This window comes from Mirounga leonina, unplaced genomic scaffold (assembly GCF_011800145.1).
Source record: "Mirounga leonina isolate KUSES-001 unplaced genomic scaffold, KU_Mleo_1.0 Mir_53, whole genome shotgun sequence".
Lineage (NCBI taxonomy): Eukaryota > Metazoa > Chordata > Mammalia > Carnivora > Phocidae > Mirounga > Mirounga leonina.
In genome coordinates this window covers 10921741-10937598 of record NW_023270807.1, presented here as the reverse complement: position 1 = coordinate 10937598, position 15858 = coordinate 10921741, and the positions used below count along the sequence as shown (strand labels likewise).

The 15858-nt window shown below is 39.8% G+C and overlaps 1 protein-coding gene across 2 annotated transcripts in view; it reads right to left on the bottom strand.

The window, feature by feature from the left end:
• Nucleotides 1–15858, bottom strand: part of CDC5L (cell division cycle 5 like) — a 47576-nt gene that overhangs the window by 13869 nt on the left and 17849 nt on the right. For both annotated transcript variants that reach the window (XM_034991584.1, XM_034991585.1), the window contains exons 8-13: nt 14831–15019; nt 9217–9365; nt 7415–7577; nt 5481–5645; nt 2150–2230; nt 1616–1858 (exon numbers count right to left, since the gene is read on the bottom strand). In XM_034991584.1, coding sequence (XP_034847475.1) covers nt 1616–1858; nt 2150–2230; nt 5481–5645; nt 7415–7577; nt 9217–9365; nt 14831–15019 — 990 coding nt within the window. The remainder of the gene's footprint in view (nt 1–1615; nt 1859–2149; nt 2231–5480; nt 5646–7414; nt 7578–9216; nt 9366–14830; nt 15020–15858) is intronic.

The following is a 15858-nucleotide window of genomic DNA, read 5'->3' as shown; positions in this document are numbered from 1 at the left end:
CAGATCACAGTGTGATCCTTATTTCAGGTTTCCATACATGTAAGTAAATTCCTAAATCCCAGCTTCCCCTATTTTCACTCTAAAAAGAGGAGACTGTTCAAGTATGGAGTTCAGAGTGTAATTCTCAACCTCAGTCCACTGATTAAACATGCCTTGCCACAAGCACAGGCCCTCGACAAGATGTCAGTTTCCGGGCGCCTGGGTGGCTCAGTTGGTTAAGCGACTGCCTTCGGCTCAGGTCATGATCCTGGAGTCCCGGGATCGAGTCCCGCATCGGGCTCCCTGCTCGGCGGGGAGTCTGCTTCTCCCTCTGACCCTCCCCCCTCTCATGTGCTTGCTCTCTCTCATTCTCTCTCTCGCAAATAAATAAAATCTTTAAAAAAATAAAAAAATAAAAATAAAATCTGGAGTCTCTTGATACACTTCTCAGGAACTGGATATTTGCATTTTAATTGGGGTGTTTTAAAAGATTGTCTAATCCCCAGCGCCTGCGTGGCTCAGTGGGTTAAGGGTCTGCCTTCGCCCAGGTCATGATCTCCAGGTCCTGGGATGGAGACCGGAGTTGGGCTCCCTGTTCAGTAGGGAGTCTGCTTCTCCCTCTGACCCTCCCCCCTCTCATGCTCTCTCTCTCTCTCTCATTCTCTCTCTCAAATAAATAAAATCCTTAAAAAAAAAAAAAAAAGATGTCAGTTTCCCATCGCACTTACTAAAAAAGAGTAATTCAGAGTTACTCAGAAATCCGGGGCAAACTGTTTCAATATAAATCTAAACCTCCTTCCTTTCTCATTTTCCAAAAATGCTTTAATAAACACGTTATTACTTTTGCAACAAGGAAAACGGAAAGTAAGAAAAAGGCAGAGGGAAAGCACAGGAGAGAAGATAGAAAAAAGATATTTTAGGGGTTTTCTCCCAAGTATGCAATAGCGCATACCAATCAACAGGTCTGTCATTGCCCCTTGGGGCTAAGGTCTACAGAAAAAAGAGTAAAGCTAATGACCGCTTCCAACCACGGTACCAACTGTATTTCCTCATACCATGGAACAGATTTCTATTCACAATCACAGCTGTTTGCTCTGTCAAAGCAGAAATAATCAAATGCATATGGAGGAAGAGGCAGGACAGACTTTATGCAAGAAAATGTTTCTGTATTTACTTATCCAAAAGGATAGTGGGAAATCCTGTGAGGGGAATAAATTCAGTAAACAGTATTTCCTTTTTCTGACTAGGTGAAAGAAACATTTCGAATATATGCTTGCTTCTTATTAATCTAAATAAATGAGGTTTAAGTATTAAAGGTATTCAATTCTAATCAGAAGTAGCAGAGTTAAACACAGGAAATGGCAAATCGCAACTGTCCATCAGACATACACCCATGAAACAAAAACACCTTGCCACCTAAGCCACTGATCACCTGAAGCAGCTCTATCACGGAAGGGGAAGAGGGCAGGTCAAGTATGTCTCCTTCCTAACACTTACTGTGAACGTTCACCTCCTAATCACCTAATTCATTTGTTTATAAATATCAGCATGAGAAAATAAGCTCATGTTCATCCATGATACACAGTACTTAATAAATACTTTTAATAGAGACCAAAACATTCCTTTTGAATCCTACCTTTTTCAGCTCTTCTTTGGAAAATTTTTCATAAGGATTATGTTCCAGATAGGCAATGTGTTCTGAATTATTAGTACCAAATCCTACAGTTTTTCCTTTTTTATTTCCAGATGGTTCATAAGGGTGATGTAGAAGGTCATAATGAAGCATTGTGATCATTTCTTTTTTGATGAGTTCTTCACTTTTTTGTAAATCTGTTAGAGGTGGTTCTACATTTAGGGGCCTTAGAATAGTTTCATTTACCTAAAATTTTAAAATAAGTACAATTACCAAACATATCACTGCAATACTGATGCTATTACTTGTTCTAGCATGAATTAAGTAGCGGTTTTACATTTTCAAAAGAAACTCTTTCTTTCCCTCTAAAGTCTTATTTGTACAGTGAAACATTTCAGCGATTAAATCTGGGAACTGCTTTACTCTATTACAGAAAGTAGATAAAATTATGTTTTACAGACTTTATGAATGATATAAAAACATCAATCATATAAGAAGAAACTTAAAACTTCCTAAGCCAGAAATTCTAACACTTACTTCTGATGGTCTTGGCAGATCTTTCTGGACAGCTTTGTGCATTCGTTTCATTTCCTTTACACGCTCTGCCTCTCGTATAGCCTTAAAAAATTATTGTTATATCCGTTATTACAGCTATGCAGTATTTGCCACATTTCAATAAAGCTGAAAACACTTCCGTCTATAAGAATATGTATGCTCAAGAGCTAATGCTGTAGAAATCTGTGTAGGCTTGTAGAAAGACAATATAAGGCAACAGAAATCAGTCTATTCACTCTCTCATTACAATACAAACTAAGAACTGCCAATAGCTACTAGAGCATTCTCCAAGTTTACATGGCTCCATCCATCAGATAGTCATTCTTTTGTTTAAATTGGAATCCTAATAAAAATCCTAGAAAAGAGCACAGGCAGTAATGTCCCTGACATCAGCTGTAGCAACATTTTTCTAGATATGCCTCCTGAGGCAAGGGAAATAAAAGCAAAAATAAACTATGGGAATTACATCAAAAGCTTCTGCACACTGAAGGAAATGATCAACAAAACTAAAAGGCAACCTACTGAATAGGAGAAGATATTTGCAAATGACATATCCAATAAAGGGTTAATATCCAAAATATGTAAAGAACTTATACAACTCAACACCAAAAAACAAATGGTTCAATTAAAACATGAGCAGAAGGAAAAAAAAAGGGGGGGGGGGCAGAAGACGTGAACAGACACTTCTCCAAGATGATGTCCAGATGGCTAATGGGACACATGAAAAGATGCTCAACATCTCTCATCATCAGGGCAATGCAAATCAAAACTACAATGAGATAGGGGCACCTAGCTGGCTCAGTCGGTAGAGCATCTGACTCTTCACTCTCAGGGTTGTGAGTTCAAGCCCCACACTGGGTGTGGAGCCTGCTTAAAAAAATTTCTTAAAAAGCTACAATGAGATATCACCTCACACCTGTCAGAATGGCTAAAATCAAAAACACAAGAAACAACAAGTGTTGGCAAGGATGTGGAGAAAAAGGAACCTTCCTGTACTGTTAGCAGGAATGCAAACTGGTGCTGCCACTCTGGAAAACAGTATGGGAGGTTCCTCAAAAAGTTAAAAATAGAACTGCCCTACGATCCAGCCATCATACTACTGGGCATTTACACACACACACAAAACCCCTAATTCCAAGGGACACATGCACCCTTATATTTAGAGCAGCATTATTTACAATAGCCAAATTATGGAAGCAGCCCAAGTGTCCATGGATAGCTGAATGGATAAAGATGTGGTGTATGTAGGTTGGTGTGGATATACATATGTGTGTCTGTGTGTGTGTGTGTGTGTGTATGGGTAGAGAAGACATAATACATACCCACACACACTACAATGGAGTATTATTCAGCCTTTAGCCATAAAAAAGAATGAAATCTTGCCATTTGCAACAACATGGATGGAGCTAGAGTATAACGCTAAGCGAAATGTATAATGCTAAGCGCAATTAGTCAATCAGAGAAAGGCAAATACGGTATGATTTCACTTATACAGAATTTAAGAAATAAAACCAGCAAGAGGAAAAAAGAGACAAACCAAGAAACAGACTTTTTTTTTTTTTTTTTTAAAGATTTTATTTACTTATTTGGGCGCCTGGGTGGTTCAGTCGTTAAGCGTCTGCCTTCAGCTCAGGTCATGATCCCAGGGTGCTGGGATCGAGTCCCACATCAGGCTCCCTGCCCAGCAGGAAGCCTGTTTCTCCCTCTCCGACTCCCCCTGCTTGTGTTCCTGCTCTCGCTATCTCTGTCTCTGTCAAATAAATAAATAAAATCTTTAAAAAAAAAAAAAGATTTTATTTACTTATTTGACAGAGAGAGACAGCGAGAGAGGGAACACAAGCAGGGGGAGTGGGAGAGGGAGAAGCAGGCTTCCCACAGAGCAGGGAGCCCGATGCAGGGCTGGATCCCAGGACCCTGGGATCATGACCTGAGCCCAAGGCAGACGCTTAACGACTGAGCCACCGAGGCGCCAGGAAACAGACTCTTAACTACAGAGAACAAACTGATGGTTACCAGAAGGGAGGTGGGTGGAGGAAGGGTGAAATAGGTGATGGGGATTAAGGAGGGCACTTGTCATGATGAGCACTGGGTGATGTATGGAAGTGCTGAATCACGACACTGTACACCTGAAACTAATATTACACTGTATGTTAACTATATTGGAATTAAAATAAAATTTAAAAGTTAAAATAAGTAAATTGGAATCCTAAACTTATTCATCCTGCAATACAACCCTCACTTCCACCCTGAAAGTTACTGATTTTTAATTCAAAAAGCCAGCCAATGAATGTGTTGTTTCCTGATTCTTAAATCATGAATAATGTGAGTTAACACATTAGAATTTCATAGCACCTCTAAGAGTAAATGTAGGGCAAAGTAACTAAGAGAACTAAACACAAAAAGTATTATCCTGTATCACCCACCAAAAAGCACACACTCGTGTGATTTCTAAAATATATTTGTATTGATGCTATTCACACTTCTAAAAGCTATTCACACTTAGAAATTCTAAAATCATCCTGAAATGGACTGCAGCAAGAATTCCTAAAAGGGGTCACAAGACCTCAGTGTGAGATCAAGATTCACCCCTTTCCAAATATGAAAGCTGGGGAAGATAATTAACCTGAGCTTATTTCCTTACCTCAAAAATGAAGCAATACCTATCCTATTTACATCACCAGGTTGGTAAGTGCAAATGAACAAGTAACTAACTATAAGATTATCAATACAAGATGTTACTAATATTATTCTGACACACTCTAAATTTCCCTCCCCCCGCTCCGCTTGCACACTCACTCTCTAAATAAAAAATTAAAATCTTTAAAAAATATAAAATAGGGGCACCTGGGTGGCTCAGTCATTAAGCGTCTGCCTTTGGCTCAGGTCATGATCCCAGTGTCCTGGGATCAAGCCCTACCATCGGGCTCCCTGCTCCGCGGGAAGCATGCTTCTCCCTCTCCCACACTCCCCCTGCTTCTGTTCCCTCTCTCGCTGTTGTCTCTCTCTGTCAAATAAATAAATAAAATCTTTAAAAAAATAAATAAAAATAGAAGACTATGTGTATACACACATACATACATATATACACATTTTAAGAACGCCTATCAAGACAGTCTCAGTATACCATTAATTACATGACTTTGTATTATTAATGATGGTAAGTAATTTACTTTAAGGCAATCTTTTTAAATACTGAAAAAACTTTTTTTTTTTTTAAGTAGGGATCTTGACAAATTTAATGACCATTCTTTATTCTTCCAGCCTACCGACACACTCAGCAACTTCTCATTTCCCCTCTAGCACAATTACCTACCTGCTTTCGTGCATCCACATCAGCAGCATCTTCAATATAAGTATCATCTATTTCACGGTCTTCCAGCTCCTTCTCAGCATTTTCTGGCAGAACAATTTCAAAGTCATTCTTAGGGGCAGGAAGGCCCAACAACCCTAAACGGAGATGTTCACGAGATTCTCTTTCCTGTAGAAAAAAATTGGTCCTTCTCAATTCAAAGACATTAAGATTTCAACCAATATTCTTTAAGAGTTTCTAAAAAATAGTCTATATTAATTCTAGAAAAATGATCCCTAACTTCAGAGCTGAGACAAGTTTTTTGCTTGATTTCTATCTCACGTTCTTCTCTAAATTATTATCAAAAACGCTGATCTGTGATCAATACAATTACTTTGGGATATTCTAATAGAACGTTTGGGAATTACCTCTGTAGGGGCAGAAAAATCCTTTAGGATTTCCATTTATGGAAAACATTTGACATTGAAATTTAACAGCAAATGAAAAGAACAAGTTCAAAAGTCAACTTGTCCTTGGACTAATAAAACCTAATCTGAAAAGATGCTTGAATTTTTGTGTTTATTTTTCATAGAAATTATTATAGGGCACCTGGCTGGCTCAGTCAGTACAGCATGCAACTCTTGATCTCGGGGTCGTGAGTTCAAACCCCATGTTGGGCACAGAGTTTACTTAAAAACAAATGGAAGGAAGGGGTGGGGGGAGAGGAAGGGAGGGAGGGAGGGAGGGAGGAATTACTAGATCATATGATGGCCAAAGAAAACAGTCCACATTTCCCAAAAGAAACTGCCTGGTACCCAAAGTTTTCCCCAGTACATCCCTGGCTTACCTTTCCAGTCTCACTCCCCATAGCTCCATTACATGTATGGTAGGTGTGAGGACCCGATGAGCTGCTATGTCCAAAACATGCTCCATGCTTACTCATATCGTGGCCTCCATCTGAGATAGCCCCCAATCTCCTTCTGAGCATACCTCCTCAGCGAAGGCTTTCCAAGTGCCCACCCAACAAATGTGATTCTTTCTTTCTTTGGCCACCCTAAGTATATTGGTTTTACTCCGAGAGCTTATTCTGTTCTTCTATTTTTCAGACTTGGTTTAGTACACCAATCTCTCCAGAGTATAAATTTCCTTAAGACAAAGGACATCTTTACTCAACCTTAGATCCTTTCAAGTCTCCAGATCAGCACTTTGCACATATTACATTCTTCACTGGTTTAGTTGTCATATGGCCATTCACAGTTGACATTAGTTGATATCAATTTGGGCATCAAAAAAATTCTAAACTAACCAAATCTATACATGAAGTTAGAATTAATTTGTAAAGTAAAAATAGGCCAATATCGTTGGAGCTCATTTAAAAAAAAATCTCACAATGATTTTCTGTGGCATCATATAATAAGATCCAATAATGACATAATAAAGGCAGTAACAAGGGTAGAAATAAAACTGTGGCTTTTATAATTAGCTGTCTATATCAGCTTGCAAAATATACAAAGGAAAACTTCACTAAAATAAGCAATAAACATCAACTTAACTTTGAGATCTAGACTATTCTAAAAGTATAGAGCAAACAGAGGAATCAAGGCTCAAAACCTAATTTATGAGGTACTCCAAACTCAAATTTTATTTTACAGAAATAGAAAAAAAAAGTATCATTCAAGAAAGTAAACTAATTAGTAAATGATAAGAATAAAATCATATGAGATACAAGGACCATTACTATCAGCATAATCAATATTCACAAACATATTAAATAGGCTTATGAGACCAAAAAGGTTCTCCTTCTCAAGTCCTCCAATCATTCTTTTCTGGCATCTGCAGGTGTACAGTATCTTAAGGTGCATGCAATACGCACCAACAAAGGGAAATATTTTAATACGGCACCCAGGAGACAGCGCAGTTTTTTTAAAAAAGAGTATTAAAAGGGAATTGACATGTACCATCTGCTTCACGTAAGAGGGGTCACTGTAGTCTGCCATTCCATCCTCAGGATTAATGTTTAACTTGTCTCGAAGAGGAGTTCTACCTGGGGTGGAGTTAATAACTGGTTTGGGAGTTGTCCCACTGCGGGGAGTCAACCCTTCAGATCCATGAGAAGGAGTCCTAGAAAGACAGAAATTCCAATTAATAAAAGTGCCAATTTTATCTGGATCATGCTTTCAAATGTTTTTCACATAAACTATTTTATGTGAAAATAATTTTCACAATATTTTATGTGAAAGCATAAAAGAAAGAAACAAAGATACAGAAATTCTGTCTCCCCACCTGGTTTTAAGTTAGCTCTCTAGGTTAAAATACAGGTTTAGTTCAAGTACCTTAGTACTTACACATAGTATTTTCACTTTAATTACTTAAGTTATTACATTTGACATTTTCTTGCCTTGCTAAACTAGGCCCACCAAACATTATTTCAACCTTTCCTTGACATACTGCAGGGTGGCTAAGAACATGGAGGTCAGCCACCATGCTCAAAAACCCCCAGGAAACTCTTTTTGAGTTCAGTTCAGTGTCTTCATCTTATCATTTGCCCCTCACCACCAGGGTCTGTTGGCTAGAGCACCACTATCATGGGTGTGCATGATAGCTCCTCCCTTTACATTTTGTTTGGAAACTGAACACCAGGCCTATATATACTGAGTGAGGGCAGAGACTCTCTTAGGAATAAAGTCCACAGACCCCACAACTTATATTTTAATTGATCAAAGCCTTTCATTGTTGTTGCTGCTTATTCCCTATATCTTGGCTCTGTTGCAAATAAGTGGTGCTGCCAGACAGGTGTTCCCAAAGGTGAGGTGAGGTGTTATCATTAAGACATGGTCCCTATCCCCAAGAAGCTTACAATCTAGTTGAGACAAGACATACACAGGAAAAAGAGGGATTAGGCTCTCCTACAAGCCTGGCAAAAGTACTAAATATTATTTAAGGATTTGGCTGCCAATGCTTCTTGATCCTGCCGTCAGGTACAGTTCCAACAGTGTGAGATGCTTCCCATACTAAACAACTAGAAGGACTGACGCTAATACTGAAAATTAGAAGTAAAGCCCAAAGATTTCCAACCTTAAAAGCTCAATTTTCATTTTAATATGAATTTCTTCTACAGCGTTTTTATCTTAAAAATTCTTAAAAGTGGTAACTTAAAACAAAAAAAATTGTAAACAAAGACTGAACTCTGACCTCTAGTTAATGATATGCACAAGACAGTGTTAGAAGTGAAGGGACAGAAACCTGCAACTTACTTTGAAATGCATTAAAAAATCAGATGGACTGACAGATAGATATATGATAAAGCAAATACAGTAAGATATTAACAACTGTAGAATCTAGGTGATAAGTGATATAAATGTTTGTTTTCCCATTCTTTTAACCATTTAACTGAATGTTAGAAATTTTCAAAATAAAATGCTGGGAGAAAAGCAATGGTAATACACAGATAAAGGACTACAATTTTTATAAAATTCAACAAATGATCATTAACAGTGGACTGATTTGTTCTTTTAAATCAGATAAAATGTATTCAGAAACAAGGTGACAGCATCAGAAACTCTGAAAAAAAAAAGAAAGCTCCATTTGGTTTTAACCAATTCCTGGATATTATTATGTTATTTACTACTATGAGTGAGAAGAAATCAAAAAGGCAAGTTAAACACTTATTTCCATTCTCTATCAACATACTAAAGCAAACATGTCCAATCCTTGAATTTGAGTTTTCCTAAAACAGGAAAGATCTATTTATTCACAATACCTGAATGGGGTAGAAAGAACTGTGTTTGGAGTCTGTACAACCTGCCGCTGTGGAGTCACACCTGAGAAGTCACTCTCGTGCAAAGGGGTATTAAGTCCACCTTTTAATGGAGTGTCCACATTGGTCAGGGCCATGAGGTTCTGAGCTTCCTGATAAACAAGAAGGTAAAGAAATGTGTTTTAACAGTTCAGCCAGGATAGCAGAATCCTCTCTTCTGGTCCTACGATATAAATCTCAAAGGAGACAGAATTCTTATACGTTTTCTTAATGAACACCAAGAGAGAAAATGAACCGTGGGCCATGGCAGAATTCAATACTTCCGTTCCTCTGTCAGCCTAACACAGCATGTCAGAGGTTTTGGAATGAAGTTTAAATGTTAAGAAATGTTTTGAAATGAAATTATTATGACCCAAAATCTTCTATTACCTGTGCCAAATCTCTTTACAATCATAAAGAACAAAGAACTCAAATTTCCCAACGTGAGCCTAGGCTAAATGTCAGAACACCCAGTTGTTTTTTTGTTTTTTTGTTTTTCTGAGAGAGAGAGAGAGAGCACGAGCGTGTACACACACATGAGCAGGGGAGAGGATAAGGGCAAAGGCAGAGAGAAAGAATCTTCAGCAGGCTCCACACTCCACACGGAGCCCAACACATGGCTCAACCTCACGACTCTGAGATCATGACCTGAGCCAAAAATCAAGAGTCAGACGCTTAACTGACTGAACCACCCAGGCGCCCCCAGAACACCCAGATTTTAGTCTGGCTTTATCACTAACTCTATTCAGTCTTCATTAGCCCCTGAGTCTCAGTTTTTTCTACTGAGAAGTTAAGATACCACTAACTCGTCTATCCATTTCCTGAGAAAATTCATGAGAGCAGGTTCCTTTCTGAAGTCTTGCTGTTCTCTTTAGGTAGGTCTGACAATGCTCTCTTTAGCGCCTCTACCACAACTCTACACTCACTACTATGACTGCACCCACAATCTCCTCATCCCCAACTCCAGCCCTGTGAGAGACTACATTTTTCAAGATAGTCATAGCCGTATCTCTCATCTCATGTGCTCTTCTTAGGATCCAACCTTGATTACGCCTCCCATCAAGAGGTGGAGGTCTATGTCCCCTCCTTTTGAATCCAGGTAGCCTCGTGAATTACCTGCAACTAACAAAATGCAGCAAAGTGACACTGCTTGACTTCCAAGGCAGGGTAAGCAAAAACACACCTTTCCACCACGCTCACTACAACATCCCCATTGGAGCCTGGAGACACCATGGGAGAAGTTCAACTGTTCTGAGGCCACATGCTGAAAGAAAGCCCAAGCCATAGAGAGGCCACAGCAGATGTACTCCCCATTCCCAGGTAAGGACCTAACCCACAGCCAGCATCAACTACCAGACATGGAAAGATGATTCAAGCCCGTATGTGTCAAGATACCCCCAAATGTTGAGTCTTCTTAGCTGAGGCCCTAGACATCATGGAACAGAGACAAGCCATTCTTTTGTGTGCCGTGTCCAAATCCCTGACCAACAGAGATCATTAGCACAATGAAATGTTTTAAGCCGGTAAGTTCTGGGGCAAAAAGACAATAACCAGAGAAAGACTTATTCCATTACTCTGTTGTTCATATTCATGGAAAGAACCTTGAATTTCACATTATCAAAGTCCTGTGTGTGTTCTTTTTGCTAGTCCAAATACAAAACATTTTTCCCCAACTAGGCTCCCAAAAGGCTGGCCAGCTTTATACCTCTGGGCAGGAGACTGGAAGCCACTTCTCTCAGGAATCTGATTAAATCAACCCCCAAAAAAAAGATGTAGAAATATTGACATCAAGAATTTGCCAGTGATGGGCGCCTGGATGGCTCAGTTGGTTGAGCATCCGACTCTTGATTTCGGCTCAGGTCATGATCTCAGGGTCATGAGATTAAGGCCCACATTTGGTCCCATGCTCCGTGGGAAATCTGTTTGAGATTCTCTCCCTCTCCCTTTGCTCCTCCCCCTGTGTGCATGAGCTCTCTCTAAAACAAATAAATAAATCTTTAAAAAAAAAAAAAAAAAAAAAGAATTTGCCAATGAAACCCCCAGCCAGTTCAGCCTGGAATCAAGGAGGCCTTACCCATACCCAAGGAGCTTCTAGTCTACTTTTAATTGCCCTGCCCTTAACCCCTAGATATAAGCAGATGCAGGCAGAGAGCTAAAGATTAGAAGATATTTGAGGAGGGCGCCTGGGTGGCTCAGTTGGTTGAGCGACTGCCTTCAGCTCAGGTCATGATCCTGGAGTCCCGGGATCGAGTCCCGCATCGGGCTCCCTGCTCAGCAGGGAGTCTGCTTCTCCCTCTGGCCTTCCTCCCTCTCATGCTCTCTGTCTCTCTCTCTCAAATAAATAAATAAAATCTTTAAATAAAAAAAAAAAAAAAAGATATTTGAGGAAACAGCCAATATGAAAAAGAGAGAACAAAAGAAACTTAAATACTATGCAGGGAAAAGAAAACTTATCAGAACAAAACAAAACCATCATTAATAGCCTCAGAGAAAGAAAACAAAATATTCATTAAATAAGATACTTAAAAATTGAACACATTTTTTTTTAAAGATTTTATTTATTTATTTAATTGACAGGGAGAGAGAGAGAGAGAGACAGCGTGAGAGGGAACACAAACAGGGGGAGTGGGAGAGGAAGAAGCAGGCTTCCAGCTGAGCAGGGAGCCCGATGCGGGGCTCGATCCCAGGACCCTGGGATCATGACCTGAGCTGAAGGCAGTCGCTTAACCAACTGAGCCACCCAGGCGCCCCTGAACACATTTTTAAAAAGAGCTCTTAGAAATTAAAAATGTGATAGTAGGGGCGCCTGGGTGGCTCAGTCGTTAAGCGTCTGCCTTCGGGTCAGGTCATGATCCCAGGGTTCTGGGATCGAGCCCCGCATTGGGCTCTCTGCTCCGGAGGAAGCTTGCTTCTCCCTCTCCTGCTCCCCCTGCTTGTGTTCCCTCTCTCGCTATCTCTGTCAAATAAATAAAATCTTTAAAAAATAAAAAAAATTAAAATGTGTTAGTAAAAACTGAACAAAGATAAAATTCAGAAAATCTCCTACCAATAAATCAAAAGGTCCATTAAAATAGAAAACCAGAGAGGAATAAGAAAATTTGAGGTTCATAAAAAGGAACGGACCAATGAAAGGAGGAAACAAAAATTTTCAAAATAATGTCCCAGAATCGAAGGCCATGAGTCAGTCTCCAGAAGGAAAAGATCCACCAAGTACCTAGCACAGTGACTGAAAATAGACCCACACCAAAAAAATATGCATGTGAAAAAGAGAAGGTCATGTAAGCTTCCAGAGGACGAGAAAAAGGGGTTTGCTATTAACAACCTAAATGGCACAGGTGATCTCAATAGCTGTAACAGAAGCTATAACAGAAGCCAGAAGATGTTGGAGCACTGCCTTCAAAACTGTAAATAAAAACCATTTCAATATGGGAGTGCCTGGCTGACTCACTCAATGGAGCACGCAACTCTTGATCTCAGGGTCATGAGTTCAAGCCCCACGTTGGACATAGAGCTTCCTTAAAAAGGGGGGAAAAAAGAAAAGAAAAAAGACTTCAATCTGGAATTCTATACCCAGTTATACTATCAATCAGTTAAGAAGCTAGAACAGTAATTTATAGATATGCAAGGTCTTAAAAATTCCATCTGCCATGAACCCATCCTCAGAAAGTTACTAAAGAATATGCTTCACTAACAAGCGCATAAACCAAGAAAACCAAAGGCATGGGAGCCAGGGAAAAGGCAATCCATGGGACTTTCTAGGATGCCAGGAAATCAAGAGAACAAGCTGTAAATAAGATCTAAAGAGTAATCAGTCCAGAATAGAATGTCCACAAATTCTGGGAAAGACTTTGTCAAAAAGCTAAAAATATCTAAAATTTGATCACATTACAGGAGATTTACAGAGATAGTGTCAAGTCTAGAGTTAAATTCCTGCTAAGTAATCAGAAAATTTAGCATCTGAATAAGCATTAACTCAAAGAAAAACCTAATAATGTGCAGTATAGTAATTATAAGGCACTTTGTAGGCTCAGCAATATGGTTTACACAGTCATAAAGTAAACAACGAATACAGAGCTAACCAAAATTATGATATAACCGTAACAGAGTATGAGGTAATGTAAAGAGTTCATACAATGCATGGTACAGGAAGAGGGTGTGAGAGCCAAATGTTCAAATTCCCAAGTGGAAAAATGGCTAAAACTAAAAATAAATCAATAAGTAACAAGTGTCCTAGCAATAATGTGATAAAAACAAAGAGTTGTAACTGGTGTCTCTAGACAGCAAGCAATGAGGAGCACAACTGTTTCTCTTACTAAGTTTACAGGAACTACGTGACTCCAAATCAATACCTTAAAATTACATTTCTGGGGGTGCCTGGGTGGCACAGTTAGGCATCCGACTCTTGATTTCAACTCTGGTCATGATCTCAGGGTCGTGGGATTGAGCCCTGCATCAGGCTTAAGATTCTCTCCCCGACCCCACCACTCTGCCCCTCCATACCCCACTTGTGTGCACTCGCTCTCTAAAAATAAAAATAAAGTGGGCGCCTGGGTGGCTCAGTCGTTAAGCGTCTGCCTTCGGCTCAGGTCATGATCCCAGAATCCTGGGATCGAGTCCCACATCGGGCTCCCTGCTCGGCGGGAAGCCTGCTTCTCCCTCCCCCACTCCCCCTGCTTATGTTCCCTCTCTCACTGTGTCTCTCTCTGTTAAATAAATAAATAAAATCTTTAAAAATAAATAAATAAATAAAAATAAAAATAAAGTAAAATAAAATTATATTTCTGACTATCAGAGAAGAAGAAATGAGATGTAAGGGTGATCAAGTATTTTATTAGGTGTAGCTATCCTCTGGCATATAAACTCCCTAAGAACACACAGAGCTGTACATCCCATGTGTTTAGGAGAGAGGAGAACAGTACTGATGGCAGCCTGTTCCAAGCTAAGTACAGAAATGCAAGAAGTTTTAAAAATCACTACTACAACTCCTGAAACCAATACTGACTATATGTTAACTAAAATTAAAAAAAAAAAAAAAACCAGACTACATACATCTGCTTTCTAGGATTGCTAAGCAATATGAAATTTTGAAACGTTGTGCTTTAGTAACAGATACTAAAGATTAATGAAGGAGGAAGAGCTGGCTTCGAAAAAAAAAACCTATGGGGCGCCTGGGTGGCTCAGTTGGTTAAACGACTGCCTTCGGCTCAGGTCATGATCCTGGAGTCCCGGGATCGAGTCCCGCATCGGGCTCCCTGCTCAGCAGGGAGTCTGCTTCTCCCTCTGACCCTCCTCCCTCTCATGCTCTCTGTATCTCATTCTCTCTGTCTCAAATAAATAAAAATAAAAAAAATCTTTAAAAAAAAAAAAAAAAAACCTATGAATTGATAAATGTAGAAATGAAACCATGTAAATTAATCTGCTAATTGAGCTTCCCTAATAAAATCTCTAGAATCTATGCATTCAGGACTCAGTTTTAAACTGTTTACCCTAAAAGAAACACACCAAATCTCATACTGTCCTCCTTCGTAACACTTTCAAGGACAAGATGAAAGACTCACACTACTACATGACAGCGTACCTGCAGAATTCTATCCTGGGAAGCTGGTGTGCGAGGTGTTCTAAGAGCGATGCTGTTGTTGGTGACATTGTACTCAGACAAAAGAGTACTGGAGGCAGAGTTTGTTATGCCAGATTCCTCAGCAGTCTGACGTGCAATTTCACTTGCTTGGCCTACTTTCACAACCTCCTGGAGTTCTGCATCTGAAATCTAAAAAGATACAGTTATCACCATACAGCAGTATTTTAACCAGAGAATAACATAGCTTCAAACTTCCACATTCTGGAAAGATGAATTGCTGAAGCTGTGTGATGAGTACACAGGGGTACTACTTTCTTTACTATTTGTGGATTTGAAAATTTCTATGATAAAGTTTTTAACAGTCTACCCTATATAATATGGGGAAAAATTCCATGTATGATATACTATCAAGCTGTAAAGTCTTTTATTTCCATAACGAAATTCTTTCAAACCAACTAACATTAATAAACCAAGAACATAAAATAATCGTGTTTGTATAAAACTATCAAAGGGGGAGTGGACTGAAAGCCAATTAAAATATCAGAGTCCAAGGGTGCCTGGGTGGCTCAGTCCTTAGGTGTCTGCCTTTGGTTCAGGTCATGATCCCACTCCCCTGCTTGTGCTCCCTCTCTTGCTATCTCTCTCTGTCAAATAAGTAAATGAAATCTTTAAAAAAAAAAAAAAATCAGAGCCCAGAGGAATCTGGGTGGCTCAGTCAGTTAAGAGGCTGCATTCCGCTCAGGTCGTGATCCCAGGGTCCCGGGATGGAGCCCCACATCGGGCTCCTTGCTCAGGGGGGACCCTGCTTCTCCCTTTGCCTGCCGCTCCCCCTGCTTGTGCTTGCTCTCTCCCCTGCCCCCTCTGTGTGTCAAATAAATAAATAAAATCTTTAGGGGCACCTGGGTGGCTCAGTCATTGGGCGTCTGCCTTCAGCTCAGGTCATGATCCCGGGGTCCTGGGATCAAGCCCCACGTTGGGCTCCCTGCTCAGCAGGAAGCCTGCTTCTCCCTCCCCCACTCCCCCTGCTT